General features: G+C 42.0%; 1 protein-coding gene across 1 annotated transcript; it reads left to right on the forward strand.

The window, feature by feature from the left end:
* The first annotated feature begins 4,720 nt into the window (after positions 1 to 4,720).
* On the forward strand, positions 4,721 to 25,681 carry LOC119724541. The gene is made up of 24 exons (XM_038195641.1): positions 4,721 to 5,396; positions 7,376 to 7,615; positions 8,645 to 8,819; positions 9,706 to 9,833; positions 11,228 to 11,482; positions 11,615 to 11,740; positions 12,406 to 12,651; positions 13,108 to 13,392; positions 13,504 to 13,752; positions 15,900 to 16,184; positions 17,352 to 17,624; positions 17,934 to 18,167; positions 18,472 to 18,585; positions 19,277 to 19,404; positions 20,577 to 20,720; positions 20,886 to 21,285; positions 21,838 to 22,025; positions 22,311 to 22,487; positions 22,803 to 22,936; positions 23,370 to 23,469; positions 23,638 to 23,803; positions 23,961 to 24,027; positions 24,180 to 24,450; positions 25,092 to 25,681. Exons 1-24 carry the CDS (start codon positions 5,312 to 5,314, stop codon positions 25,305 to 25,307), a joined length of 4,686 nt encoding a protein of 1,561 aa, XP_038051569.1. The 5' UTR covers positions 4,721 to 5,311; the 3' UTR covers positions 25,308 to 25,681.
* The last annotated feature ends 516 nt before the right edge of the window (positions 25,682 to 26,197 follow it).

Raw genomic sequence — 26,197 nt, forward strand, 5'->3', positions numbered from 1 at the left:
CAGCGAAATATTTTCCAGCGCTACGCGCCATGAAAACGGAATTTTCCCATATACGCAGTGTACATTATTTTCAAATGTATTTATCATTTTAAACCTTTTTTTAAATTTCAACATGACATCTGGTAAAATCAACCAGAGTCCAGGTGCAAACACGGGGTCAAATTCGCTTGTACTTTTTCCTGAGACAAATAATAATCGGAAACCGCTTCGTTATTACATTATCAAGTAATCGTGTTTTTATCGACTACCGAGTATAAGTATCCAGTATCGAATATTTAGCATAATCGATATCATGCAATCTGTTAATGATTGTCACATTTTGTATAAATTAAAGCACCGTATTACTGATATTTCAAGCGATATTTTGTAACCACCTTGAAGACATGGGCGTCGCCAGGATTTTTTCTAGAGGGGGCAAAGCATATTTTTCCAAAAAATTCTTGTATTTCTGAACAAACTCTCGATTTCTCAGTTTTAGACGGGGGCAGGGACATTTTGCCCCCCCCCCCCAACTCATTAAATTTACACCACTTTTTTTTTTTTTTTTGCTTTTCCAGGGGGGAGGCAAGCGCCCCCCCCCCCCTTGCCCCCTCCTCGCGACGCCCATGCTTGAAGACGAACAAATTGGAGGCACAACTTGATAGCAACGATGCAAACCCAGTGCTGGGCAAACACGAATTCCTCGTCAACCAGAGAATTCAATTAAATATACATAACCATATGGGCTGTGTTTGCTGTTTTAATAGGTTATATAAGCTGTGGATATGGTTCAACACATTGAATATATACAAATTACAGTTTCGCATATCGTAGCATTATTCTCCACGAACACACGGCCGGCTGAGTTCCAAACTCTCTGTTAATCAGCTGATGGTTGCTATGGTGTGGAAAAAGTAAACATATCGATTGCCCTAATCGCAGCTGGCCATCCATTGCTGGCATGAAGCCAAAAACGCTGTTCATGGGCAAAAAATGATGTAACTTTCAAGGGAGATTAACTATTGATACAAATGTGATAAGTCCACGCGCGCGCACAGACGCACTACGTGCACGCCGTGAATGAAAGGCCAGTTCGGCTTAGCTTTTTGAGACTGCTACATCGAAAATAAACCCACCTCCTCCCCTTCGCCCTCCATACTTGATACTTCTATAAATGGTCGATACTGGCTGGGAGCGACGGGCAGTGCCTCAATTCAAACTAAATAAACAAGTTGGGTAAATAGTTCTTAAGTAAGACTTTGAATTTGGACGTTAAACATTTAACAAGTTGTGTTTAATCTTTGTAAAAAAGTACACCAAGCACCCATTTGTACTGATGGGGCATGCCAACCGTCTCTACGAACGGTTGACCAAATCGGTGTGCTTTAACTACAAATACATTCTTGAGTAATATAGGCATATAGATACTAAAGTCACGTGACAAATACTTAATTCACGTTACAAAACACTTTGGCTATTATCCACTTGTTCTGGTTGGGCTAGTGAATGGTTGGCAAGCGTGCCAAGTTTTTGGGCCCAGTGATGCCAAGCATGGCAAGGATTTGGGGTAAGCGTGCCCCGTTTTAGCTTGTTTAAAATGTTTCTAAGGCAAATATCTTTTAGCAAATAGAAAGGTAATTATTGTTATGTTATAGCTTGTTAACGTATTTACGGACATTTAACACAGTTAAACATTGACCAAGGAGAAATAAATTAGCGGCTCAAAATCTATGCCAGAAAACTTAGTCAAATCAACTCTCACCGTACGTGGTTTTGGGTGTTGTCTGAGAATAATTCATTCTATCACTGAAAATAAAATACATTTTATTCTGGGTTTTTTAAAAGAAACTCTGTTTGAAAGGGAAAAGGGAACAAACAGCAATCATCTGTACCGTTTTCTTTGACATCCAAATCGACAAATGTCAACTATTGGGTTTTGTTTGTTTGTGTGTTTGTGGGTTTGTTTTTTGCATTGAAAAATAGAGGACAATAGGGACCACAATTCCCGAAGGTCTACGATTGACGATCGTGTACAAAACATATGGGGGTCTTAAAGTTAAAGTACAAACCAAAGAGGGACAATAGGGGGTCCACGACTGGCATGGTGTTTACACACTGGTGGGCGTGGGTATGGGGGAACATTTGAGAGGGGGTATACAATGTACATCTAAGCCTGCTGAACATCTTTGTTCCACACAATTATGGGGGTCAAAAATGAATTTTACTGTTTCAAGTTTTTGGTAGTAATGATTGTTGAATATTAAGTGTGGTCTTGCAAAGTACAGGGGCGGATCTATAGCTGTTAGGAAACGGAGGTTGCATGAAGGGAATTGCGTGAAGGCGTGCCACATTGTACGCCATGCTAGGGGCCTCCGGGACATTTCCCTCCCCTCCCCTCCGGATTTTTTTTTTGAAATCTACGATGCTTTTGGCTGTTTTCTAAGGCAATGCAACAGTAAATTTAGGAACTGATAGCATGGGGGTCGTAACATCCCACGCTAAACGTAACAAACGTAATGTGATGTACAAATATACTGTCCGTTTTTTCGTTTCTAATCAAGACAGCCAGAAGCAGACATCCTGTTTTAATTTACTACTAATAAATGCCTATCCATTGCAGTCGTGCGACTATTGTACCCAGTTTCTTTGTTGGTTTTTGCTTGTGAGATGGTCACTATTGAGAATAATTGATAAAGGCAGAGCAAAAAATAAGTACGAACACGTAAGGCAGTAAGTAATTAACACTATAGAGTAGCGAAGCGATGTATTTGTAGGGTGGTGAGGTACTAACACCCCCCCCCCCCCCCCCCCCCCGCTCTCTCCAAAATTTCAATATGCTGGGTGGCCGCGTCGAAAAATTCAACAATGCACATCTGTACTGCACGAACCGCGCGCCGTCAAAAACGATGTCACCATGCACGGACGGCCAAGGTGTGGCCGTCCACTGGAGCACCAGTTAGCCCAGCTTGCGCCACGCGGAAAATCACGCTGCGCTATATGGGCCAGCGGAGAAAACGTCTTGAACTTTCCAATTCGCAAGAACTCGGAAATGGTATCATCTATTCATTATCAACATGGCAATGTCTTTAATTTGTTAAGGAAAACTTGACAAATATTTTTAAAATTTGATTAAATCCACGCAGGGTTTGAACAATTTTCGGGGGAAAATGTGGGGTTTTTTTTTCTCTCAGAAAAATCTCTTTTTTTCAGAATATTTTTTACATTTGGACAATCTTAGCTCAAAACATGATTGTTTAATGTTCTCAGATATTTTCATGAGATAAGGTCGTCTGTAACTTTTGGAAATTATGTTTAATTTGTTTCGGCTGATCAACGGGTGCGGAATGGCGCCATCTGTCGTCTGTGCGATTTCAGGGTCATTGTCCTGTCCGCCTGCGGGAAAAAAATGTAAGTGGTGCACAAGCGCAGTGGCATGAATATGTACGTGTTGCCACCCTCGAAAAATGATAAATCGAGAATATTCTGGAAAAAGCATAGGGATTTGAGAGGGGGATATGCTCTATCTGCCCCCCTCTAGAAAAAAATCCTGGCGACGCCTATGTCTGCCTCCGCGCGCTACAAATAACATGTTTTTGCCGAGTAACGCTTTTCTGTGTTTGTCAACGCATTACATCATGGGTTGCATACATTTCACGATAACATCCAATCGAGGCAGTTTTGGTATAAGCTAGTCGCAGATATATAGCTTGGATTTGGTCCATCAGGGGGTATTATTTGCACTGCCGGCCCTACTCTCTTCACCAGCCAACAAGCAGGCTAAGCCAGACATGACAGTCAGTCAGTAAGAGAGATAAATGCTTAGAGAACATTTGGAACTAGACACATCTCGAGGAAGGCACATCACTTTGCTCAGTTAAAGGGAAAATACAACATTTGCAAATATCGAAGAATAAAACTACCAAGTTTTTACGAAATACCTTACTGGGATGTTGGTAAATGACAGTCTTAAGCATCCTGTAAAATTATGGCACCTGGTGTCAAGTCATTTTCAAGAAAATGGTATTTTTTTGTACATTACCAACGGTGGTCGGCCGACCGTTGGAAAAACATAACTATTTTTCAACCACTGCTCCTAATTTACAAAAAAAAAAAAATTCTGTCCAAATGTTGTTTGCTATTGGTTGCATGTTTATGAACGGGTGAAGGCCAGGCAGCTAGACTGATTCCCTTACCTTACAATTTTCCGACATCTATAAATTGATCCATTTTAAATTTTTGGAAGCCGGGGAACCAGACTACTTAAACATTTTTGTTTTTCTTGTTTTTTCCAGCATTTTCGAACACAAAACTTCAAACATGTCAGCTAAACAATATTTGATCTATTATACTAACCACTTAAATAGTTCATTTCTGAAAATTACAGCCAAAGCCAGTGATGTACATTCCTTTAAACTTGTGTGTGCTAATTTGCGTCGAGCATCTCCAGCAAATCAATTCTCGGCTGAGGGTTGATCAGACAATGAGATAAACTGATACACTATTGAACTTTCACTTAGTAAGCAGCATTGACAACAGCGTATATTCTCGTACAAGTATTGCCGTGAACAAGTTGTCGAGACCCAGGGGTCAGGAGAACAATACTCATGACATTTACTGTGCATGCACGTTCCCAGCCAATCAGCGACGTCAGCCCCAAACACGTCATGTTCACATGAAGGTTGACCTTTCCACCCGTGCTTATGCTCCCGGACCCCAACATGCACACAAGGAAATTTTGTCCTTATGTCGAGTTTCTCACGATCGTAGTCCAAGTACAAACATTTCACATCCTGGTGTTTTGGTTTCATGCCATTGTAAACGCACGCATGTTTCCTCCTCAACTTTCGCAGCTGTTTATTTTCCACAGCGAATGCCCCGAATGTTTTTCATTTCATTGCCAAAACATATGACGCTTTGCCAAAACCTTATGGTATATGTTTTTATTTCAAGGACCAGTTTTAAATTCTTTCCTCGACTTTCAGGAAGTTTCTGCCATGCACTGACTTGCAACCACTTAAACCGTATACACTGTGCCAAAATAAAACATCTGCTAATGTGATTCGTTCAAACTGGCTGCACATAGAAATGAATCACATGCTCGCACGAACAGTGACACTGGAGCCTTTATGTAATGTAACACAGCAAAAAGTGCAAGTTGCAACTAAAATAGCCTACATTGTACTTGCCCCGCAACGTGAATAAAAGCAGCAAGGTTAAGCATTGTGTGTTTGTGATTTATTTATCTATTTGTGGAAACGCAAGCTTAGACTTTGCTCAATTCAACCAGAACCTAACAGTCCAAATTCCAGAGACGACAGGCTTGTCCTTTGCGATGACTGTTGGATCATTAATCCGATTTGCGGCCTTGTTTCTGTGCGAGCTCATCCTCAGCTTTGATTGTCAAGCCATCAATGCGGGTAAGTTTTTGAAATTCTACGACCCATGCATATTCGGGGTCTACCCCGAATATGCAATACCTAAATCCGTAGGGTTAGGGTTAGGGTGAGATGGCCAGGGCTAGGGTTGGGGAATATAGGTATGGGGATCATAGGCATTGGGGAACATACATGTATAGGTATGCACCCGCATGCTCTGCTTATAAACGGCCAGTTTGTTTTTGAGCCCATGGTTTACCTTAATAAAATGGCGGTGCAAGTGCAGTTGACATGATTCGTTCGTGTTGTACAAAACTCCTCTATGCCATCGTGCCCGAATGTTCGAATACATTCATACATGATGAATCAAATGTTGTATGTATTTAGATCTGGGCGCGGTACGCGGTGTTATTTGCAGCACATGTCGTCAATAGATCATGATTATTCAGCTAGTTCGATGTTTATTCATAAGAAAATAACAATGACGTCGCACCATTGCTATCAGTCAGCCAGGCATGTACATTTATGTAAAGCATTTCAAAGAACGGCTTTTGTCGAGCTGCCACAGTTGCCTAGTGGATAGTGGAGTGAACTATGGACCGCGAGATTTGTGGTTCGAACCCGTGTCTATTTTCATCAAATATTTTTGTTAGTTGGGATAGGTTTAATTGCAGGAAGAGCCTTGTGGTTGCGAAGGGCAATTTTTAAGGTTACGTAACACTTTATCTTGACTGAGACTACATGCACGGAAGTTGGCGGACGAAATTTTTGAAAACTAATTTCTCCCGTTTGTAAGACCGTATCTTTTTGAAACTTTCAGGTTTTATTTCCCTTATAATGATCCAAGTGTGTGCTAAAAATCGTTTTGATATGTTCATTGCTCTTCGTTGAAGTTGGAAAAATAGTCCTGTCTACGTGCATTTTCAAAAAGTTGTAACAATCTGGTGTTTGCAATATCTGTCAATCTTTTCAAGCCTCACAAATATTAATAAGGTTCCTATCCATTATGGTGTGCACTCAACATTTGCATAAAAGCCTCCTTCACGGGTTATTAATTAATACATATCACTCTTTTGCCGGCTTCCATTGGTCGATACCGAGACCCCCGCCAAGTCACGCCGAGTAGCGCTAATGAATATGCTCATACGCGCTTCGCTAATGAATATGCTCATACGCGCTTCGCCGAAATCGGTCAACCTACGGCTCAATAGGATCTTTGCTCAAAACCTCGTGAAATAACAACTTGAGTTGATTCATAAAAAATTGAGATAAATACATAGATTTGGGTATGTTTTCGAACAATTTCTTCCAGACTTGAATGTCAGCTTGACCAGTAAGCAGTATTGACGTTTCGGCATCGATGGCGATATTTTCACTGGCATGAAGTTTAGAGTTTCTTCTTCCGTTATAGCTCAACATTTCGATCATACTGACCATTATGCGGGGACATAGACACATAAAATGTAAAATCAAAGTGTTCACAAGCACAGAAATTAAGGCAAAGATTTCTGTTTCTCTTAAAATTACAGCTCGTTTCTCCCATACATATTTGACGTCAGGGTGCAGTTTTTCTACCTTTTTTTGTTGGTTAGTTCTGTTAATATTTTTCGAATCCGCAGATGGGAGGGGATGAGTAGCATCATTATAAAAACTGTCGTCCAGTAGCGGATCGGGGGGGGGGGTGCCCTGCCCATTTAGCCGCTGACTAATATGTTATGAAACTATGAAACTATGGTATGTTATGCATAGCCTTAGCATGCAGGAGAAATCATCATAGATTTCAAAATTTTTCCGGGGGTTTTGCCCGGACCCCCAAAGCATGGCGTGCCTTCAATCTCTCTTTATACCTACCCCTTCCCCTTCCTGACAGCTAGATCCGCCCCTGGTCGTCAGTACCCCTTGTGTAATAGTGATTTACTAACAATTAAGCAGACATGGGTTATTGTGTGAGTGGTGCCCCGTTTCCCTACAGCCTGAGTTCACCCTTGGTCAAATGCACGTTCTCCCTCTGCCACCTCTAGATCAAGAACATGATCTTGCTTTCGTGGCCAACCTCATCCCGCCGGGTATTTTCGTGGCGCCTACGGCCACCTTCAACTTCACCCGCATCCCCGGTCTCGACGACCACATCCAACTACCAATAGACGTAGACTACGACCCTGTAGATGGCATGGCGTACTGGACCGATACCACGCTACCCGGCGTCTGTCGCGCGTTTCTGGATGGGACTGGGTTCGAGGTGGTGGTATCTGGTCTTCAAAGTAAGTCCAGGCCTTTGCTACTATCCATCACACAAACAAGACAATGCAACCTTGTCGCGCTGGTGCCAGAGCTCATAAAACTCTTCTCAATTGATTGGGTATGGCTATTCACTGGAAGTGAACTTGGCGTTAATGGTAGCCATTTTGTGTTTTTGGGATAGCGTGCCACTTAAGCAACTGGAATTCGCAAGTGAAGTCAATCAGTTTGTCAGTTAATGAGTCAGGTACAAAAATGACTTGAGGCTGGCCCTCTGGGACCAGCACAATTGATCGTTACTCTTTGGTGCTGTCATAATATTGCAGAAACATGTAATAGTTTTCCACAAAATCGATTTCGCCTTTTATAGTACAGCAGATTGTTGATAAGATTGTTCAGTTTAATGATAAAAGCATGAAATTTGGCACACAGTCAGAGTATATCTTGGAAAAGATATTTGGCTATAGGGCCATTGCAGATTTGTCTTTTGAAAACAAATTATCATAGGATAACAAGAAATTTTCAAATTTTTAAAATGGCGGCCATTGCATGTTATTCTATGATATTTCTTTTCAAAACGACAAATCTGCGATGGCCCTGTAGCTAAATATCTTTTTCATGAAATAATCTGACTGTGTGCCGTATTCAATGTTTTTATGTCATCAAATGAACAATTCCACCATATTGTGCACCAATCTGCCTGACTTTTAATGCGAGTATATGTTTGATTCTCAGTTTTTGGTTTTCTGTGTTGGGAGGTCTGTCGATCCAAGACTTTATTTTTTTTGGGGGGGGGGGTCATGCACTGTTGACTCGTGACCTTTAAACTCGGATTGGTTTGGAACTGAAAACCTATATTTTTTTATATTTCACAAATTCACTATAATTGATATATTTTTGCGTTCATCATTTAAAGAACAAATACAAGGGTGTCCTGGCATTGCAAGGGAAACATTTCTTTTTCGATTGATGGTGTTTTCTTTGGGAGATGTTTGCTTACCAGCTGATTAGCATCCATACCAATATTGCTGTTTACGTGGATTTGTCATTAGCCCCGGAAGGCTTAAGCCTTGACGTTGAGAATCGTGTGATGTACTGGACCGATACAGGCAGCGATCTGATCCAGCGAGCTACCTTAGACGGTCAAAATAGATCCCTTGTTCTCAACCTGAGTGATCCAGCAGGTGCCGTTGAGCCAAGATCAATCGTCGTTGACGCTAGCAACAGGTTGTTTTCAAACATAAATTCCAATGCAATCGTTAAATACCAAAAAAAAAATTGAAAACCTGGCTTCGTGTAATTATAATGATCTGTATGGTAATCTGTTACATTGGCGTATCTCTCGCCCAGACATGTGTTCTTGAAACTCAATAGTTCTTGAGTCTGGAGTGCAGAATAGTAACACATAGCAACCCATGAAAACTGGTGTGCAAATGAATACCGTGGAACGCCGCTATAACAAGCATCGAGGGATCCACAGAAATTGTTTGTAATAGCGATCGTTCGGTATAGTGATTTTAAGCTGCCGGTGCTCCAGTACTCACTCCTCAATAAACAGCGCCCTTCACCCTGCATGCCCTGGTAGTTACTGAAAGACGACTTTGAACACGTGCCGACTACTGAATTATGTAATTACACATATTTTGTTTGCTTACTACCTATAGCAATAGGTGGCTTTCCCCTTATATTCCTTGGGGAATAATAGCCACTTGTCGCTCTTCTGTTGACAATTTTCAACAACAATGTTCGGTACGTTTTGTACACAAAAATCGGGAGCCAAGGATGATGTTCGGTATAGCCGAACGTTCGGTATAGCGGTGTTCGGTTTTGAACCTGCGACCTCAAGAATACCGTACCATTGCTCTACCAACTAAGCTATAACATGAAGTGAAATTTCTCATCTTGTTCTTGTGGGTTTTTTTACTGTTTTTTTATGCCATAGCTACCGCCCCAAAATGAAAAGGTTCATCGTTGATATTTGAACAAATATTTCGGCCGATACCAGAAGTGGAGTCACTGAGTATGATGATAATGTCGACTAATGAAAAAAATATCGACTAATGTCGAATAATGCGATTAATTATTGAGAGTACCATTCCTTGTCTTCTTTTAGTCATCTGTATTGGACTGACTGGGGCGCAAACCCTAAAATAGAACGGTCTAGCATCGACGGCTCTGGTCGACGCACTCTGGTGAACACCAGGCTGAAATGGCCAAATGGTCTGGCTTTGGACCCCACCGGTAAATAGCCCTACTGGTTTATTCATGCTTCAGACTGTGTCACTGTTACAATTGTGTTTATTTATTTGATTAAACATACACTTCTTTCTCTATCGTCTTTTCTGCTTCTCAGTAAAGTCCGATTATTTTTTCAAAAGTCCGGGGGTTTTTTTCTTTCACTTCCCCTCCACGAGCTCTCATCCTTATTTTTCCACAGCATCTCTTTATTTGGTAGTCTGAAATAACCTTAAATGTCTCACCAGCAGGGAAAATGTTTGCCTGGAAAATATATTTTGTTTAAATATCAAGTTGAAATACCAGTTGAGCTTAAAGGGAAAATACAACATTTGCAAACATCGAAAAATAAAACGACCATGTTTTTACGAAATACCTTACAGGATGTTGGTAAATGACAGTCTAAAGTATCCTGTAAAATTATGGCACCTGGGTGAAGTCATTTTCAAGAAAATTGTATTTTGTATACATTTCCAACGGTGGTCGGCCGTCCACCGTAGGAAAAACCTAACAATTTTTCACTACTGCTCCAAATTTACCATTTTCTTCAGTCCAAATTTTGTTTGCTATTGGTGTATGTTCATGAATGGGTTCAGGCCAGCTAGACTGGTTCCCTTACTGTACAATTTTCCGGCATCTGTTAATTAATCCATTTCATCTTCAGTGGAGTCAGGGAACCAGACCACTTGAACATGTTTGCTTTCCTTGGTTTTTCCAGCATTTTCGAAAACAAAACTTCAAACATGTCAGTGTAACAATAATTTGATCTATTAAACTAACCCCTCAAATAGTTCATTTCTGAAATTAAAGCAAAGCCAATGATGTACATTCCCTTTAAAGAGGACATAATTTGTGAAAATGATTAACGATTTTGACAGTATTTTGTGTTCATGGTACGGCAGATAGGTGATGGGATTGTGCCTTTGATGATACAGGCATGGCATTTGGCACACAGGCAGAGTAGGTCAAGAGAACGATATTTGGCTATACGGCCATCGCAGATTTGTCCTTTGTAAAAAAATGTAGGTAGAATAAAAAAAAAAATCTAACAATCAATGGTAGCCACAAAAAAAAAATCGAAAGTTGTCTGTTATTCTACCTTCATTTTTTTAAAAGACAAATCTGTGATGGCCCTATATCCAAATATTTTTCTCATGACATATACTCTGACTGTGTGCTAAATGCCATGCTTGTATCATCAAAGGCACGGTTCCCCCAAATACTTCCCCTATCTGTCCCATCACTGTTTGGTTGGATAACAGTCTGTGTCTTGACGTTTTGCGTGCCATCGGCATTCGTTATAAAAGTATGGAAACTTAGCTGAACTTCTCCCATCTTCGATCACCCCCCTCCCAAAAAAAAAAACCCATCTGATTCATGGCCATGCATCATTTGTACAGGTCAGAGGCTTTACTGGTGCGACGCCTTCACGGACCGCATTGAATCTTCCGATCTTCAGGGCGGAGATCGCAAGATTCTCTTGGATCTAAAGCACCAACAAATCGAACCATTTGACATCGGCGTGTACGACGGTTACGTCTACTGGACCGACTGGGCTTTTCCGGGTCTTCTTCGAGTGGATTTCGAGCTCACGGCGGTAAATGTCCACGGGTCTGCTAGCTTTGACAAAGCTGGAGGTCTTCGCATATACAAAGGTAGGGCACATTTTAAGGGATTTCACTTCTATTGTCACTGCTCTTAGGATTTATTTATTTTTCGATTTCACCATTGATGTACTGGTTGCTCAGTAAATGTCTAAGTGCTCAAGATTAATATTCTCTTTCCAGATACTTTTCAAGACCACAGTTGCCGTGATCTGATGCCGTGTCAAAATGGAGGGCGCTGCCGTCAGTTTCCGTCCCATTATGAATGCGTCTGTAGTGATAGATTTACTGGGACAAACTGCGAAAAGGGTGATTCTATTCCATCCACCCCTCCCGGCCCCACGTACCCATCTCCAAGTAAGCGTGCACGCACTCTCTGCACCTTTCGTTCAATGAACATATATAGCCTGAGTGTGCGTTCCTTCACTTAATATCTGTACCTGTATTTTATGTTCAGCTACGAACAAACATCGTCTTCTGGTTGTCGCATGCGTTGGTTGGGTCGTGCGCAAGTCCAAAATTAGGTTACAGGATGGGTTTTTGCAGTGAGATGTCCTATGTTGATGAAATACATCCTATTTTTGAATGTATTGACATCCGGTGCACTTTTTGTGTCAAGATCAAGGAGGTTCCATTCTGGAATTGTATCGTGCGAAGCATATGCCGGGAAACGGTATGGTGCGGCATGATCTTACCTATGAACGAGGTTGAAGACCATGTTAAATGAACCCCGTGCAATTACTATCCCCTCAGCGAAATAGTCACCGGAAGATGCCCTTTCGAAATGGTGAATCCTCTTTCCCACAGTTAGCTTCATTCCAGCATCGTTCTGAGTATTTCAACATTGTCAGCCTTGAAAGATAATCGCGAAATAGTTTTGATTTCACATACAAATAGCTTCGTTTCACACTTAACGTAATTGAGAAAAAAAATGGAGAAATATCTTATTTAGCATCTTCTCCTAATTTTGATAGACCTGTCCGAACTCATGATCATCGGTTGTCCTGGTAACACGAGTCGTCTTGTCGACGACGACATCAGATCTGTTTCTGTATCCTGGCCTGAGCTGAACGTGTCAGATCCAAGCTTACCGGTACTGTGGAACTCCAACTATCAATCCGGTGACATGTTTCCTCTTGGCAGTGTCACCATGGTGACATTTATGGTTTCAGACGAGCAGGGCAACGTTGCGTACTGTAACTTCACCGTTGAAGTGACAGGTCAGTTTTGTTATTTGAAATTTTGTACGTTATACACATTCGTGTTAAAATGTACACTTTCCACCGCTGCTAAACAGCACACACGCCGCGAACTATACCCCTTCGTCATTATTTTGAATTTAAGTTTGCCTTAATTAAGCCTATATACTTTTGTACATATTTCGTTGAGTAAATATTCTGGTACTTTACTATAATTTTGTTTTGTTACGTCGTGTAGTCTGAAAGTGTGTCAACAGTTAACACATTAAATTCAACCTGAAGACTTGAGACTTCCCTTATTATTGAGATTTGCCTGAGACATAACACGAGGAACTCGCGGACAACTCAGCTGGAAACTCAAAGTATACAGCTAGAAGACTGATAAAACTACTGTAACCAGTCAGAGGTTTGAAATTGTCCACATTAGTTAAGCTTGTTTTGTAGGATCTTTCATCTCCCCCACATCTTGTTCCTTAGGAGTTGGCCTAGATTGTCCATCTAATGTGACATCTGTCGCCAACCCAGGCGTTGTAGTCGCTAATGTGTCATGGGATGTACCCAGTGTCACCTTCAACGGTCCTCAACAACCGGTCATGTTCTACGATGGCAGCCCGTCTACACCTGATACCAGTGATACAGAAGCCAAAGTACGAGTTTACGCTGATTACCAGCCAGGAGATACCTTCAGTATCGGTCATACGCGTGTCACATATCGCGTCCAAGGACTGGAGACACAGTGTCACTTTCATGTCATTGTCACAGGTACGTCCAGTTTTCGCTAAAACCAATGTTGCTGTTTGTAAAATTGACTCAGCTGATTTTTCTGGCGATGGCTGTTAACTGTATCCTCGGAACAAAAATTCGTTTTTGCAGATCTGTCTCCACCTACCTTCATCAGTGGTTGCCCTGGAAACATAAGTCGTCTCACCGATGACAAGGATGCGTCCGTTTATGTGTCGTGGCCTGAAGTGACTGCTTACGACCCAAACACACCGTTGCTATGGAACCGCAGCCATCGTCCTGGTGACATGTTCCCTGTCGGTAGCGTTACCATGGTAACATACGTGGTAACGGACCAATCCAGGAACTCAGCATACTGTCGCTTCACTGTGTCCGTGACAGGTCGGGTCATTATTTTGTGTTTTGCTGAATGATTTTCACTGAAGTTGACTTCAGTAAGCAATGTTGATTAAGAACGCTGACTGATATACCGATAGTAATTCCTATAAATAACCAACAGAGGAGTGTTTGAATGATACCTGTCCGTTGATACCATTTTCGTATTTAGAACAAGGAAGACTTTTGGCTAACTAAACGCTTCTATGCAGGAGTCTTTACCAATGTATGCTTTAGAATTCTGTTTTCTAGTCCTTGTCCATTCATGTGTTTTTCCTTAGGAGTTGGCCTTGAGTGTCCATCCAATGTCACAACTGTCGCCAATCCTGGCGTTTCTGTCGCCCATGTGTCGTGGGATGTACCCAGTGTCAACTTCAACGGTCCTCCGCAACCAGTAGTGGTCTCCATCGACAATCCCAATCATCAGTCTGGAGATACCTTCACTATTGGTGCTAGACGTATCACCTATCGTGTTGAAGGACTTGGCATCCAGTGTCATTTTTATGTCAACATCTTGGGTAATTAATTCTTTTAGTATGAGAACGATGCCACAGGCAGACACTGTCCCTTCCTGAAAAACAAAAAAACAAAAACAAAATCTGCATTGATATCAAACAATGTTCTATTGAGTAGTTGCTAACTTATATTCATGGTTGCATAATATGTTCCAGCATAGCCAGAAATATTCGTCTCTTCAATCAGAAGGTCGCGCTTTCCAGACTTTACATTGTTAGAAATGTCTGTCCAAATATTGAGACTAGTGTTTTACTTGTATAGTGAGTATGGTAAATGTATAGTAAGTTAGTTGGATCTTTCTGAAATTCCGCATTTATTCCAGACACCGAGACTCCAGAGGTCTACGACTGTCCTGCTGACGTCACCATTCCGGTCATCTCGTCATCCAATCAGGTGGTTCACCGCTGGGATCCGCCCACTTCCACCGACAACTCTGGTTATGTCGATGTCACCTTCAGATGTTCCGGAACCCCAACTACAGATTGCAACCAAGCCGGAAGTGGCACATTCTCTGTTGGAGTAACCGTGGTTGCATATCATTTTAAAGACCAGTCCCAGAACAAGGCTGTCTGCACTTTCACCGTCGAAGTTACAGGCAAGTGATAAATTTGCCCAATTTCGATAGTTAATATGGACAATTTTTTGATATTTTGCTGCTGCGATAAAGAAAATCGGATGTCGCAGCGGTACAGGCAAAAAGGCATGTGTAATACGCAAGTAGCATTGTACCAATTAACTATGCAACCATTATTATCTTTATCTTTATTATCAGTTAGCTTCATTCCAGCATCGTTCTGAGTATGTAAACATTGTCAGCCTTGAAAGACAATCGCGAAATAGTTTTGATTTCACATACAAATAACTTCGTTTCACACTTTACGGAATTGAGGAAAAATTCGGAGAAATGTATTAATTAGCATCTTCTCCTAATTTTGATAGACCTGTCCGAACTCATCATCATCGGTTGTCCTGGTAACACGAGTCGTCTTGTTGACGACGACATCAGATCTGTTTCTGTCTCCTGGCCTGAGCTGAACGTGTCAGATCCAAGCTTACCGGTACTGTGGAACTCCAACTATCAATCTGGTGACATGTTTCCTCTTGGCAGTGTCACCATGGTGACATTTATGGTTTCAGACGAGCAGGGCAACGTTGCGTACTGTAACTTCACCGTTGAAGTGACAGGTCGGTTTTGTTTTTGAAATTTCGTACGTTATACTCATTCGTGTTAAAATGTACACTTTCTATCGCTACTAAACAGCACGCACGCCGCGAAATATACCCCTTCGTCATTATTCTGAATTTAAGTTTGCCTTAATTAAGCCTATATACTTTTGTACATATTTCGTTGAGTAATATTCTGGTACTTTACTACAATTTTGTTTTGTTACATCGTTTAGTCTGAAAGTGTGTCAACAGTTAACACATTAAATTCAACCTGAAGACTTGAGACTTGCCTTATTATTGAGATTTGCTTGAATCATAGCACGAGGAACTCGCGGACAACTCAGCTGGAAACTCAAAGTAACAGCTAGAAGACTGATAAATCAGTCGGAAGTTTGAAATTGTCCACATTATTAAGCTTGTTTTGTAGGATCTTTCAATGTATGACATCTCCCCCACATCTTGTTCCTTAGGAGTTGGACTAGATTGTCCATCTAATGTGACATCTGTCGCCAACCCAGGCGTTTTAGTCGCCAATGTGTCATGGAATGTCCCCATTGTCACCTTCAACGGTCATCAACAACCAGTCATGTTCTACGATGGCAGCCCGTCTACACCTGATACCAGTGATGCAGAAGCCAAAGTGCGAGTTTACGCAGATTACCAGCCAGGAGATACCTTCAGTATCGGTCATACGCGTGTCACATATCGCGTCCAAGGACTGGAGACACAGTGTCACTTTCATGTCATTGTCGCAGGTACGTCCAGTTTTCGCTAAAACCAATGTTGCTGTTTGTAAAATTGACTCAGCTGATTTTTTTGGCGATGGCTGTTAACTGTATCCTCGGAACAAAAATTCGTTTTCGCAGATCTGTCTCCACCTACCTTCATCAGTGGTTGCCCTGGAAACATAAGTCGTCTCATCGATGACAAGGATGCGTCCGTTAATGTGACGTGGCCTGAAGTGACTGCTTACGACCCAAACACACCGTTGCTATGGAACCGCAGCCATCGTCCTGGTGACATGTTCCCTGTTGGTAGCGTTACCATGGTAACATACGTAGTAACGGACCAATCCAGGAACTCAGCATATTGTCGCTTCACTGTGTCCTTGACAGGTCGGGACATTATTTTGTATTGTTCTGAATGGCATTCACTGAAGTTGACTTCATTAAGCAATATCTATTAAGAACGCTGTTTGAAATACCGATAGTAATTCTTCTAAATAACCAACAGATGAGTGTATAAATGGTACCTGTCCGTTGATACGATTTTCGTATTTAGAACAAGGAAGACTTTTTGTAACTAAACGTTTTTATGCAGGAGTGTTTACCAATGTACGCCTTAGAATTCTGTATCCTAGTTCTTGTCCATTCATTTGTTTTTTTTTAGGAGTTGGCCTTGACTGTCCATCCAATGTCACAACTGTCGCCAATCCTGGCGTTTCTGTCGCCCATGTGTCGTGGGATCAACCCAGTGTCACCTTCAACGGTCCTCCGCAACCAGTAGTGGTCTCCATCGACAATCCCAATCATCAGTCTGGAGATACCTTCACTATTGGTGCTAGACGTATCACCTATCGTGTTGAAGGACTTGGCATCCAGTGTCATTTTTATGTCAACATCTTGGGTAATTAATTCTTTTAGTATGAGACCGATGCCACAGGCAGACACTGTCCCTTACTGAAAAAAAAAATCTGCATTGATATCAAACAATGTTCTATTGAGTAGTTGCTAACTTATATTCATGGTTGCATAATATGTTCCAGCATAGCCAGAAATATTCGTCTCTTCAATCAGAAGATTTCTAACATAGTTAGAAAATGTCTGTCCAAATTATTGAGACTAGTGTTTTACTTGTATAGTAAGTATGGTAAATGTATCGTAAGTTAGTTGGATCTTTCTGAAATTCCGCGTTTATTCCAGACACCGAGGCTCCAGAGGTCAACGGCTGTCCTGCTGACGTCACCATTCCGGTCATCTCGTCATCCAATCAGGTGGTTCACCGCTGGGATCCGCCCACTTCCACCGACAACTCTGGTTATGTCGATGTCGCCTTCCAATGTTCGGGAACCCCAACTACAGATTGCAACCAAGCCGGAAGTGGCACATTCTCTGTTGGAGTAACCGTGGTTGCATATCATTTCAAAGACCAGTCCCAGAACAAGGCTGTCTGCACTTTCACCGTCGAAGTTACTGGCAAGTGATAAATTCGCCCAATTTCGATAGTTAATATTGACAATTTTTTGATATTTTGCTGCTGCGATAAAGAAAATCGGGTACAGGCAAAAAGGCATGTGTAATACGCAACTAGCATTGTACCAATTAACTATGCAACCATTATTATCTTTACAAGGTCTCCTTATTTCGATTTACTTGTCTGGCTTACATTACAAAAAAAATTGTCAGTCCTTTTTAGTGCTGTCTCTTACTACGAAATCCAAATTTCAGAATAATAGGTGGACAAATCGCGGTATAGGCCTACATTCTCTTTTTTTTAATCTTCAGTCGTCGATCTCGTCTGCCCGGCGAGTATCCGAGTCCTTGCTAAGCCAGGTTCTACAAGAACCAGTGTGCACTGGATGGAACCGGATCTAACTGGCTGGAGCGGGCCTACTAACTTCACCGCCAGTGCCGATTCTGGCACTGTGTTCTCCGTAGGGCGGCGTGAAGTGGACTACTGGCAGTGGTTTGAGCCGTTTAACCTGGTGTTGGAGTGTTCTTTCTCTGTGATGGTCGTAGGTGAGTAATTTGGCTCACCATTATAGAATCAAGTCAATCTTCAAGATTTGTCAGTTTCCTGCTCATGAAATCGGGGCAAGAAAAACTCCAAACCACCATAAAAAAAAGTTTACTTTGGAAGTTATCACCTTTGGTGTTTTATTTGAAGAACCATTGAGTCAACAATTTGATGTTTCGTTCAACATGCTTCGATCATCGTCAGGACAACTTGACTCACTACAGTTCAAATCTCAGTTTCAAATTCATGTTTTTTCAAAATGAACAAAATGGGTTCTATTTGGTGTCTGTTTTTCTTTGTTCGCAGGTCGCTGCGTATCAAACACAACTCTCGAGGGTCCCCAGATCCTCACCTGGCCTGTGACGATTTCAGGTTCAACGGCAAAATCAGTTGAGAGATGTAAACTTCTAACAGACAATGGTACCGGAACCTAAACGTTTAAGTATTAAGTTCTTTAAGTGTCTTCACCTGCACCTGTCTGTTAACTCGTTTACTGAATCTATTTCGCAAAGACGCTTATGGATCTTAATTGGTTCTACTCCTAAATACTCCGCTTGAGAGTTAATACATTTTTACTAATATACTAAATACTTCGCGTGGGAGTTAATACAGGATACCAGAAACGCTGGGGCAAACCCCTTCTCTTAGCGATAAGTGTCACTGTGTTCTTTTGCGTGCATTGTATTTCACACGGCCGGACGTACGGCTTTACGTCCCATCCGAAGGACGGAGCAATAATGGTTACGTGCCTTGTTTAAGGGCACAAGTGTCCACCCGGTGGGCTCGAACCCACGTCACTGTTGCCTCTGAAACACCAGAGCACGAGTCCGGTGCTCTTAACTGCTAGGCCATGACACTCCACGTGACCCTCCAAGCATATTTTGAACCATATATTTTACAAAACTCCATTCTCACAAGCACAAGGAGACCTTTTGCATAGTGACCTCTTGAAGGGAGAGTTTTGTTCATTAAAAACAGTGAATGAAAAAAAGGTCCATGCTTACCTATCACAGAGGAACAAAAAGGAGTTCCCTCAATCTGGCCACTTTGCAAAGTCTGTTGAACAACGGTAACACTATGGTGTCTCGATTTCGATTCCTTCAACATGCAGCCGGTCAACCACTTGCTGAGAGGAACTGTTCAGTTGTAGAACCTCCTGTGTACTTCCAATGGGAGCAGCACGAACCTCGCAGCTGTGGCGAAAATAGGAACGAGGTTACCATTCAAGATGTGGAGGAGGTAGTCCTTTTTTAACTTATCCTTTTCATTCTGGTCCGTGGGGACATGCCTGCAGTTATCTCACTGACTGACTGGCAGACCGACCGACCGACCAACCGACCGACTGACTGTCACCTGTAAATTAGGATTGCTTAAGCCTCACATTAGCCCAAACGTTGAAGATGGGATTACCACTTAATGCCGACCGACCGACTGACCGACCGTCCGACCGACCGACCGACCGATTAGGATTACCCCTAAATGACAACGAATGGGCTAAACTTGCCCACGGCGTGGGGTTCAGGGCCCGCTTAAAGGCCCCAAAATAAAAATGCTTTGTAGATGCTCTGTGGTGCGATGTCAGGTTATTTCTGACCACTTGAACCAGTTTTTTTAGGAAACGATTGTAGTGTACGCAGTGGCTGCCTTTTTTGTGACGTCACTTAAGAAAAGAAGATTTGGGCTCTTTTTTTTGGGGGGGGGGGAGGCACGATGGCCCGGTTGGCCCCCCGCCCTCCCCTTGGATCCGCCCTTGGGCCCTCGGCACACCGCACATGCACACACTACGCCTCCGGCAGTAACCTCTTTGTACCCGCCCATGACTTTGACTATAATTATGTGGAGAGGTCATTATATTTATCGCGAGAGGGGCACTGTTGCTTTTGATGGCCAGCTCTGTGACCATTTTAGTCGTGTGAGGAGGAGCACTATTATTTTTAAAGGCCAGTTTTTCATGAGAGGGGCACAATTTTAATATTGCGAGCGGGGCACTAATACAATTGTGCTTTTGAGGTGCAGTTTTACATCTCGAGAATTTATGGCGACAGGAGCACTATTGTTTTTGATGCCCAATTTTCCATCTCGAGTGGGCACAATTGTATTATTGGGAGGGGGTATTTGTGCTTTAGAGGGGTAGTTTTTGATCTTGAGAAGGTGCACGATCTTGTTAATGCGAGAGGGGCACTTGTGTTTTTGAGGGGCAGTTTTATTTGTAGCGCGAACGCGAACAAGTGCTTTCACGACTTGTGTCCATTGGAGGGGCAGTTTCGTTTTCATCTCGAGGGGTCACAGTTATAACCGCGAGAGGGCATTTTTGTTGGCAAGTGCCCCCCCCCCCTGCCCCGGTTCCGCCGCCCCTGGGGTAGCCTTTTTCTCGTTAAAACATTGTTTGTAAATGTCAATTATGATGACAGGTTGAGGTCAGTCAAGGGAATGCAATTGAAGTGGCCGAGTTTCTTGCCAATCAGACGTCAGAGTCATCTGAGGATGCAGAAGATGTGGAGGTTGTTTCAAACATCTTGGTGAACATCGCCAGAGCGGAATCAGGAGACACAGAGGTATGTGGAATGTAAAAAAAGAAAAGCCTCCTTTAAAGACAATTATCCATCTCTTTCCTTGTTTTGTTTTTCACACCACAGAATCTTTTACACACGAATCAAGATTCACTTAATGAGAAATTATCAATTGATATATTTGTTGTTTTTATCCTGTCTTATCTGAAGGTAACGAAGTTGGTGGTGAAGACTGTTAGCAATGTCATCAAGAGCACCGCGTCAGCTCCGGACTCGTCTACTGCCGATGCTGGTAGCTCCTCAGCCATCGTCCACTCCGTAGAGACCCAAGTCGCTTTGACTCTGAGACAAGAAGGTGAGGTCAGTATTCGCCAGGACACCATCCACGTCGAGGCGGTCAGTCTGGACCCCAAAAGGGCTAGCGGCGGTTTCAGCTTTGTGTCCGCTCCGTCATCACCGGACCTGCCAGTCGGTCCTGGCGCGCCACAAGAAGGCACACTTGCTGGCACCGAGGTCAAGACATTTGAAAACGCCAGTGATATACCGGATGATGTGGTGGCATCTATTCGGTTACCGGCGAACATTGTCGACTTGCTTCAGTCTTCCAGTGGTAAGTGTGCTTCGGAGATCTTTAGATATCTCGTCTGGTTTCCTGTCCAGACGATCCTGACGTCTCAAAACAGATCGTGGGTCTCAGTGGCAGCCGTGACATTCAGATATGGATCATGACGCAGCAAAGCCCAGCACTCGTGCGAGTGCATATATACTTTAGGCACAACGTCTACATGAACGTTGAATACAGATAGGCCTATTGCATGGGCAACACACCTGAATTTGAAATTCATAAAAGCTACCCTTGAATTCAAAAACTAGATTTTTTTTAGGAATAAGAACAAATGTTGGAAAATACAACCAAATTACACCCGGAAATCCCCGAGCAAGCGCAAACATACCCGAGTGCCGACGAAAACCAAAGTCGGAAAAACTTCGACATTTTCGGAAACTGGCAGTCTCCTATCCGTTTTGGTCACATACGCCTACCTGATCTAAGATTTGTTATTAAGTCAGAATCGTTTGGTCTGAGAACCAGACTATATCTTGTTATCTTGGTATCGTTCTTGGCGAGTTTCTTAATTTTAATGGTAATAATTGCCATTTGAAGGTAACACCACGCAGCTGCGGGCGAGTTTCATCGTCTACGCTGATGACACCTTGTTCAAATCGGCTCTGATCAAAGGTTCCACTGGAAAGAATGGCTCCAGCCTCCGGGTTGCAGGGTCTGTCGTCTCCCTGGCTGTGGAAGACGTTGAGTTGGTCAACCTCACTGAACCAGTGGTTATCGAATTCAAGGTTAGTAGGAAACGGTTATGGCGAGTCTTGCAGATATCAAATCAGTCTAAAACTGTTCATAGTAATTATTTGATGTAATGTAAGGTGAGATTAGGTTAGGGTATTCTATTAGATAGAGGGACGAGTTTGTGATTTTGATATCAAATCTGTCAGTAGCTCATCTCCGTTATTGCATCTTTGTTTAATTCTGTCCATTATGTTTTGTTTTATACATACTTTCCACCAGAATTTTCTTTTACATTTTTAAAATGATGGTCCATTCTTCCTCCTGACGCCCAACAACAGGCACCTGCAATCAATGAAACCGACAAGAACAGAACCATCATCCACTGCGTCTTCTGGGATTTTCAACTGAATGACAACGTCGGTGATTGGTCAAGAGATGGGTGTAGCCTCTCAGGACTGACCATTGACAGAGTGTCCTGCCACTGTGGTCATGCCACCAACTTTGCCATCTTATTAGTACGTGTTTTAAAGATGACTTGATTATAATCTTTGTTGTAAAAATTACGACTCTTAATACCAAAAATACATCTCCTCGAAAACAAAACCCTTAAATATGAGCCGCTAAATGTAGCGATTTAATGAAAGGATTTTTTTTCACTTATTTTTATTACTACTTTTGATTTGGTTTCTCCTTTTTACCAAGCATGGAGATGGCACAAACAACACAGTTTTTTTTTTTTGTATGATTAGCATGTGAACATTCAAATGTGTGTCATCAATGTAACATGGTAACTACATATTTATTTTAATTTTAACTTTTTATGTTTCTAGGATGTGAAGGGCCAAGCACCTGATGATAAAGATGACACTCCTGCTAAGCGAGCGCTTGATATCATCAGCCAGGTTGGCGCTGCACTGTCAATCATAGCTCTGGCTATTACGCTGATTTTATACCTAGCTATCAGGTAAAATATTCTGTTTGTCCTAACAAAATGCAAGAACAGTGAACTGGGCATGTGTTGCCGTACAAATGTTGGTCCTATTAGTCATGGGCTAGATCATTCTCTTAAAACATCTTCATGTTTCGCTAGCAAAAAAGGTCTTTAGGCCTACTGCCTCGGAATTTGCCCAGTTTCATTACAGTAAAAGGTTTTTGAATAAATGAGAACCAATGGGCACCTGATATGATAATTATGATACTAAACATGTTTGCTAGCTAATATCCTTGCAAAGAGGCAGTCATTTTAATTTGCCTGTGTTTGATTTTATTTGTATACCGCCATTGGACTCAACATGAGTATGTATGTCCAGAACCCATTTTGAAATCACCCATGTTTGGATTCCCCTTTCTAATTCACTTTGTTTTGTTCCTATTTAAATTACTCGAAACTGGTAAAGGAAGCTACGAAGCGGCAAATCTCGTCAGATCTTCATCCATTTCTGCGCCTCCTTGTTGATGTTGTACATCGTGTTCCTTGCAGGGGTTGACAATGCAAGAGTACGTATAGTTCCACTTTAAGCTTGTATCCTTCAATGTTTACATATAGACAGACCTTAAGGTACCTTATTTGGATAGCAATAAAAATGAACTACTTATCAGAAAGTATATATTTAGGTTTGACAAAATTGAGTATCGTGTGTACGATCGCACTGTTTGAATTCAAAGGGCTCTGGGGGCGGTTGTGTGTTCGTGGCTGCTTTACTCCACTACTTGACTCTGTCCACTATGATGTGGATGGCCGTTGAAGCCAGGAACATGTACGTCAGTACGGTGAAGGTGTTCCCAGAAGACACCCCTCGATACATGCTCAAGGCTTGCCTCATCGCTTGGGGTGAGTTTCTTTTGTAATTGTTTTGCTTTGTGCATGTGGTGAGCTTGTTATTCCTGTGACCTGAAAGAGTTATTGTACTCTGTTCAAAGTCACGATGCCTTGTAACCATTACAAATTGAAGTAGGCAAAGATGACACTTGTCTCTCTTTTATTTCAGGATCACCGTTGATAGTTCTAACGGTTACCCTTGCAGCAGCAATAGATCACTACCAGAATGAACACTAGTAAGTACAGCTGTTGTGGGATTATGACAGTCAAAGGTAACAAAAGGATGAAAGATTAGAGTTCATCTTATCTCCTTTCAAATGGGAACCGTCTTTTCTTGTGTAATTGTATATAATCAGAAAACCTTTTTGTTTTGGCTTTGATTTTCTAGCTGTTTCCTTGAGCCTGGTCTTGTGCTGTACCTCAGCCTCCTTGCTCCGATTGGTCTCATCCTCATCCACAACATCATCACCTTCATCTTGGTCATGCGCAGTCTCCTCAAGGTCAAGGAGGCATCTCGCTCCCAGCAGATCTCCAAACGCCTCCAGAATGCCGTGGGAATCTCCGCCCTAATGGGCGTGACCTGGTGTTTTGGGTTCCTGGCAATTGAAGGAGCGACTTTCGCCTTCCAGCTCATCTTCTGTCTGGCCAACTCCTTGCAGGTGGGTTTGAGTGGGTTTGCAAACCCAGTCAAGTCTTGGGTCTTACTTTTAATTCTTTGACTGAGTTGAAAGTCCACTGCGCTCTAATCTCATTCACACCACTGTTCACTATTACATTTTTTTAAACAGTGACTGATAGGATATCTGTGCACATTTTCCCGGACACCATGCAGTTTCAATCTGCACACGCTTAACAAACTTATTTTGAAAGCAAAAATGTGGTCGTTAAACCTATACCAATATTGGTAATCTCGCTGTCTTCCATTGTGTGCATTTTGCACATGATCACTGGGTAATTAGCACGCCTGTGGTTTTACTTGTACCCTTTACTTGTGTTCGGTGGAATACTATAGGCTAGAGTGAGACGAAAAGAATATCCAATTTTATTTTATTTTTTTGGTTGGTTCAGTGTACATTGTACCTCGCTGATGGACTCACTGACTCTCTGACCCATTGTTACTTGTGAGCTAGGCAGTGCTATTGTATAGGATTACATATATGCCCACTATGTACCCAGATGCATGAAAAGACTTAACTGAAAAGCCATTCTGAATCAATAGAGTAGACCTGTGTGCGCTCTGGTACCGTTTTTGTCATTCATGCCTTGCCTTGTTTTGTTTCCTCTTCTTGGCTTGTTAAAGGGTGTGATTGTGTTCATCATGTTCTGTGTTCGGCGGGAGGAGGTACGGGCTATCGTCGCGCCCTACCTGGGTCGTATCTGCTGTGGACACACCTGTCGTCTGCCCAAACGTCACGCCAACTGGTCCTACGAGCTTCAGCAGCAGAACGAATCAGCCGCGCCTAGCTCCCCAGTCACTGGGTTGACGAAATTCGACTTGTCCTCTTCGGGGAGATAGTGGGTTTTGGTTGGAGGGCTTCTTGTTGGTCCAAGAGGGGCGCCACCTATAGTCCTCTTCGAACATGACTCACTGGGTCGTATGAATAAAAACTAGCATTTGCTTTTACTGTACCAGTTTTTAAGCATTGACTTGCATCTGTATGAATAAAGCAAACGCCTTTACTGAAAAGCATTTGCTAAAATCTGAAAGTATTTTACTTTTTACTTGGAGCTCTTGCTAGACTGTAAGTATTAACTTCGTTTCGCTTGAATAAAAAGGAGTAAATGCTTAAGATTGCAAATATTTATTGTTCATTTTTCAAGGCTGGGTTGGGGCTACGTTGAAAACATAAAGCTAATACTTCTGCGCAAAAATGGCTGCATTTTAATTTTAATTGCGTACAATTAATGCAAAACGTTCATTTACTACATATAATATTACACACTTTATTTCCAATCATATTCATACGAAATTCAAATACTTGGTTTTATTATTAATTTCATTACTAGAAGAAACGATAATTTGCATTTTTTTTCACGATACGCGAAGTGTTACTGTGAAATTTCAATACAGCACAAAAGCATTAAGAAGAAATTTTATCCAACGGCATCCTGGGGATTGAACGAAATGAAATAATCATCCAGTTTATTCGGTAATCAATCTTTCCAAACTTTTGTTCTTCAATATTTCAATAAACAGAAAGCTTTTGTGAATTGAATTTCGGTATGATTTCACCCACTTTAACACATATCTATGATTTTTCGTCTACAGGACACTGTGGAGCTTTACAATTTTCATGAATGATTACAGTATACTTTCTGCATTCTGCAACTGGCGAAAATAGTTTTTGTTTTCATCATTTTTCGCTGGATTTGAGGATCAAAATTTAATGAACTATTGACTGTACT

The sequence above is a fragment of the Patiria miniata genome, unplaced genomic scaffold, assembly GCF_015706575.1.
Source record: "Patiria miniata isolate m_02_andy unplaced genomic scaffold, ASM1570657v1 HiC_scaffold_18, whole genome shotgun sequence".
In the NCBI taxonomy this organism is placed as follows: Eukaryota; Metazoa; Echinodermata; class Asteroidea; order Valvatida; family Asterinidae; genus Patiria; species Patiria miniata.

Excerpts from the sequence above, each read along its gene's own strand:
- LOC119724541 (XM_038195641.1), top strand. The coding sequence starts at position 5,312 with ATGACTGTTGGATCATTAATCCGATTTGCGGCCTTGTTTCTGTGCGAG. Across the intron at positions 5,397-7,375 it reads TTGTCAAGCCATCAATGCGG|ATCAAGAACATGATCTTGCT; the intron begins GTAAGTTTTTGA and ends TGCCACCTCTAG. Across the intron at positions 20,721-20,885 it reads CGGAATCAGGAGACACAGAG|GTAACGAAGTTGGTGGTGAA; the intron begins GTATGTGGAATG and ends TCTTATCTGAAG.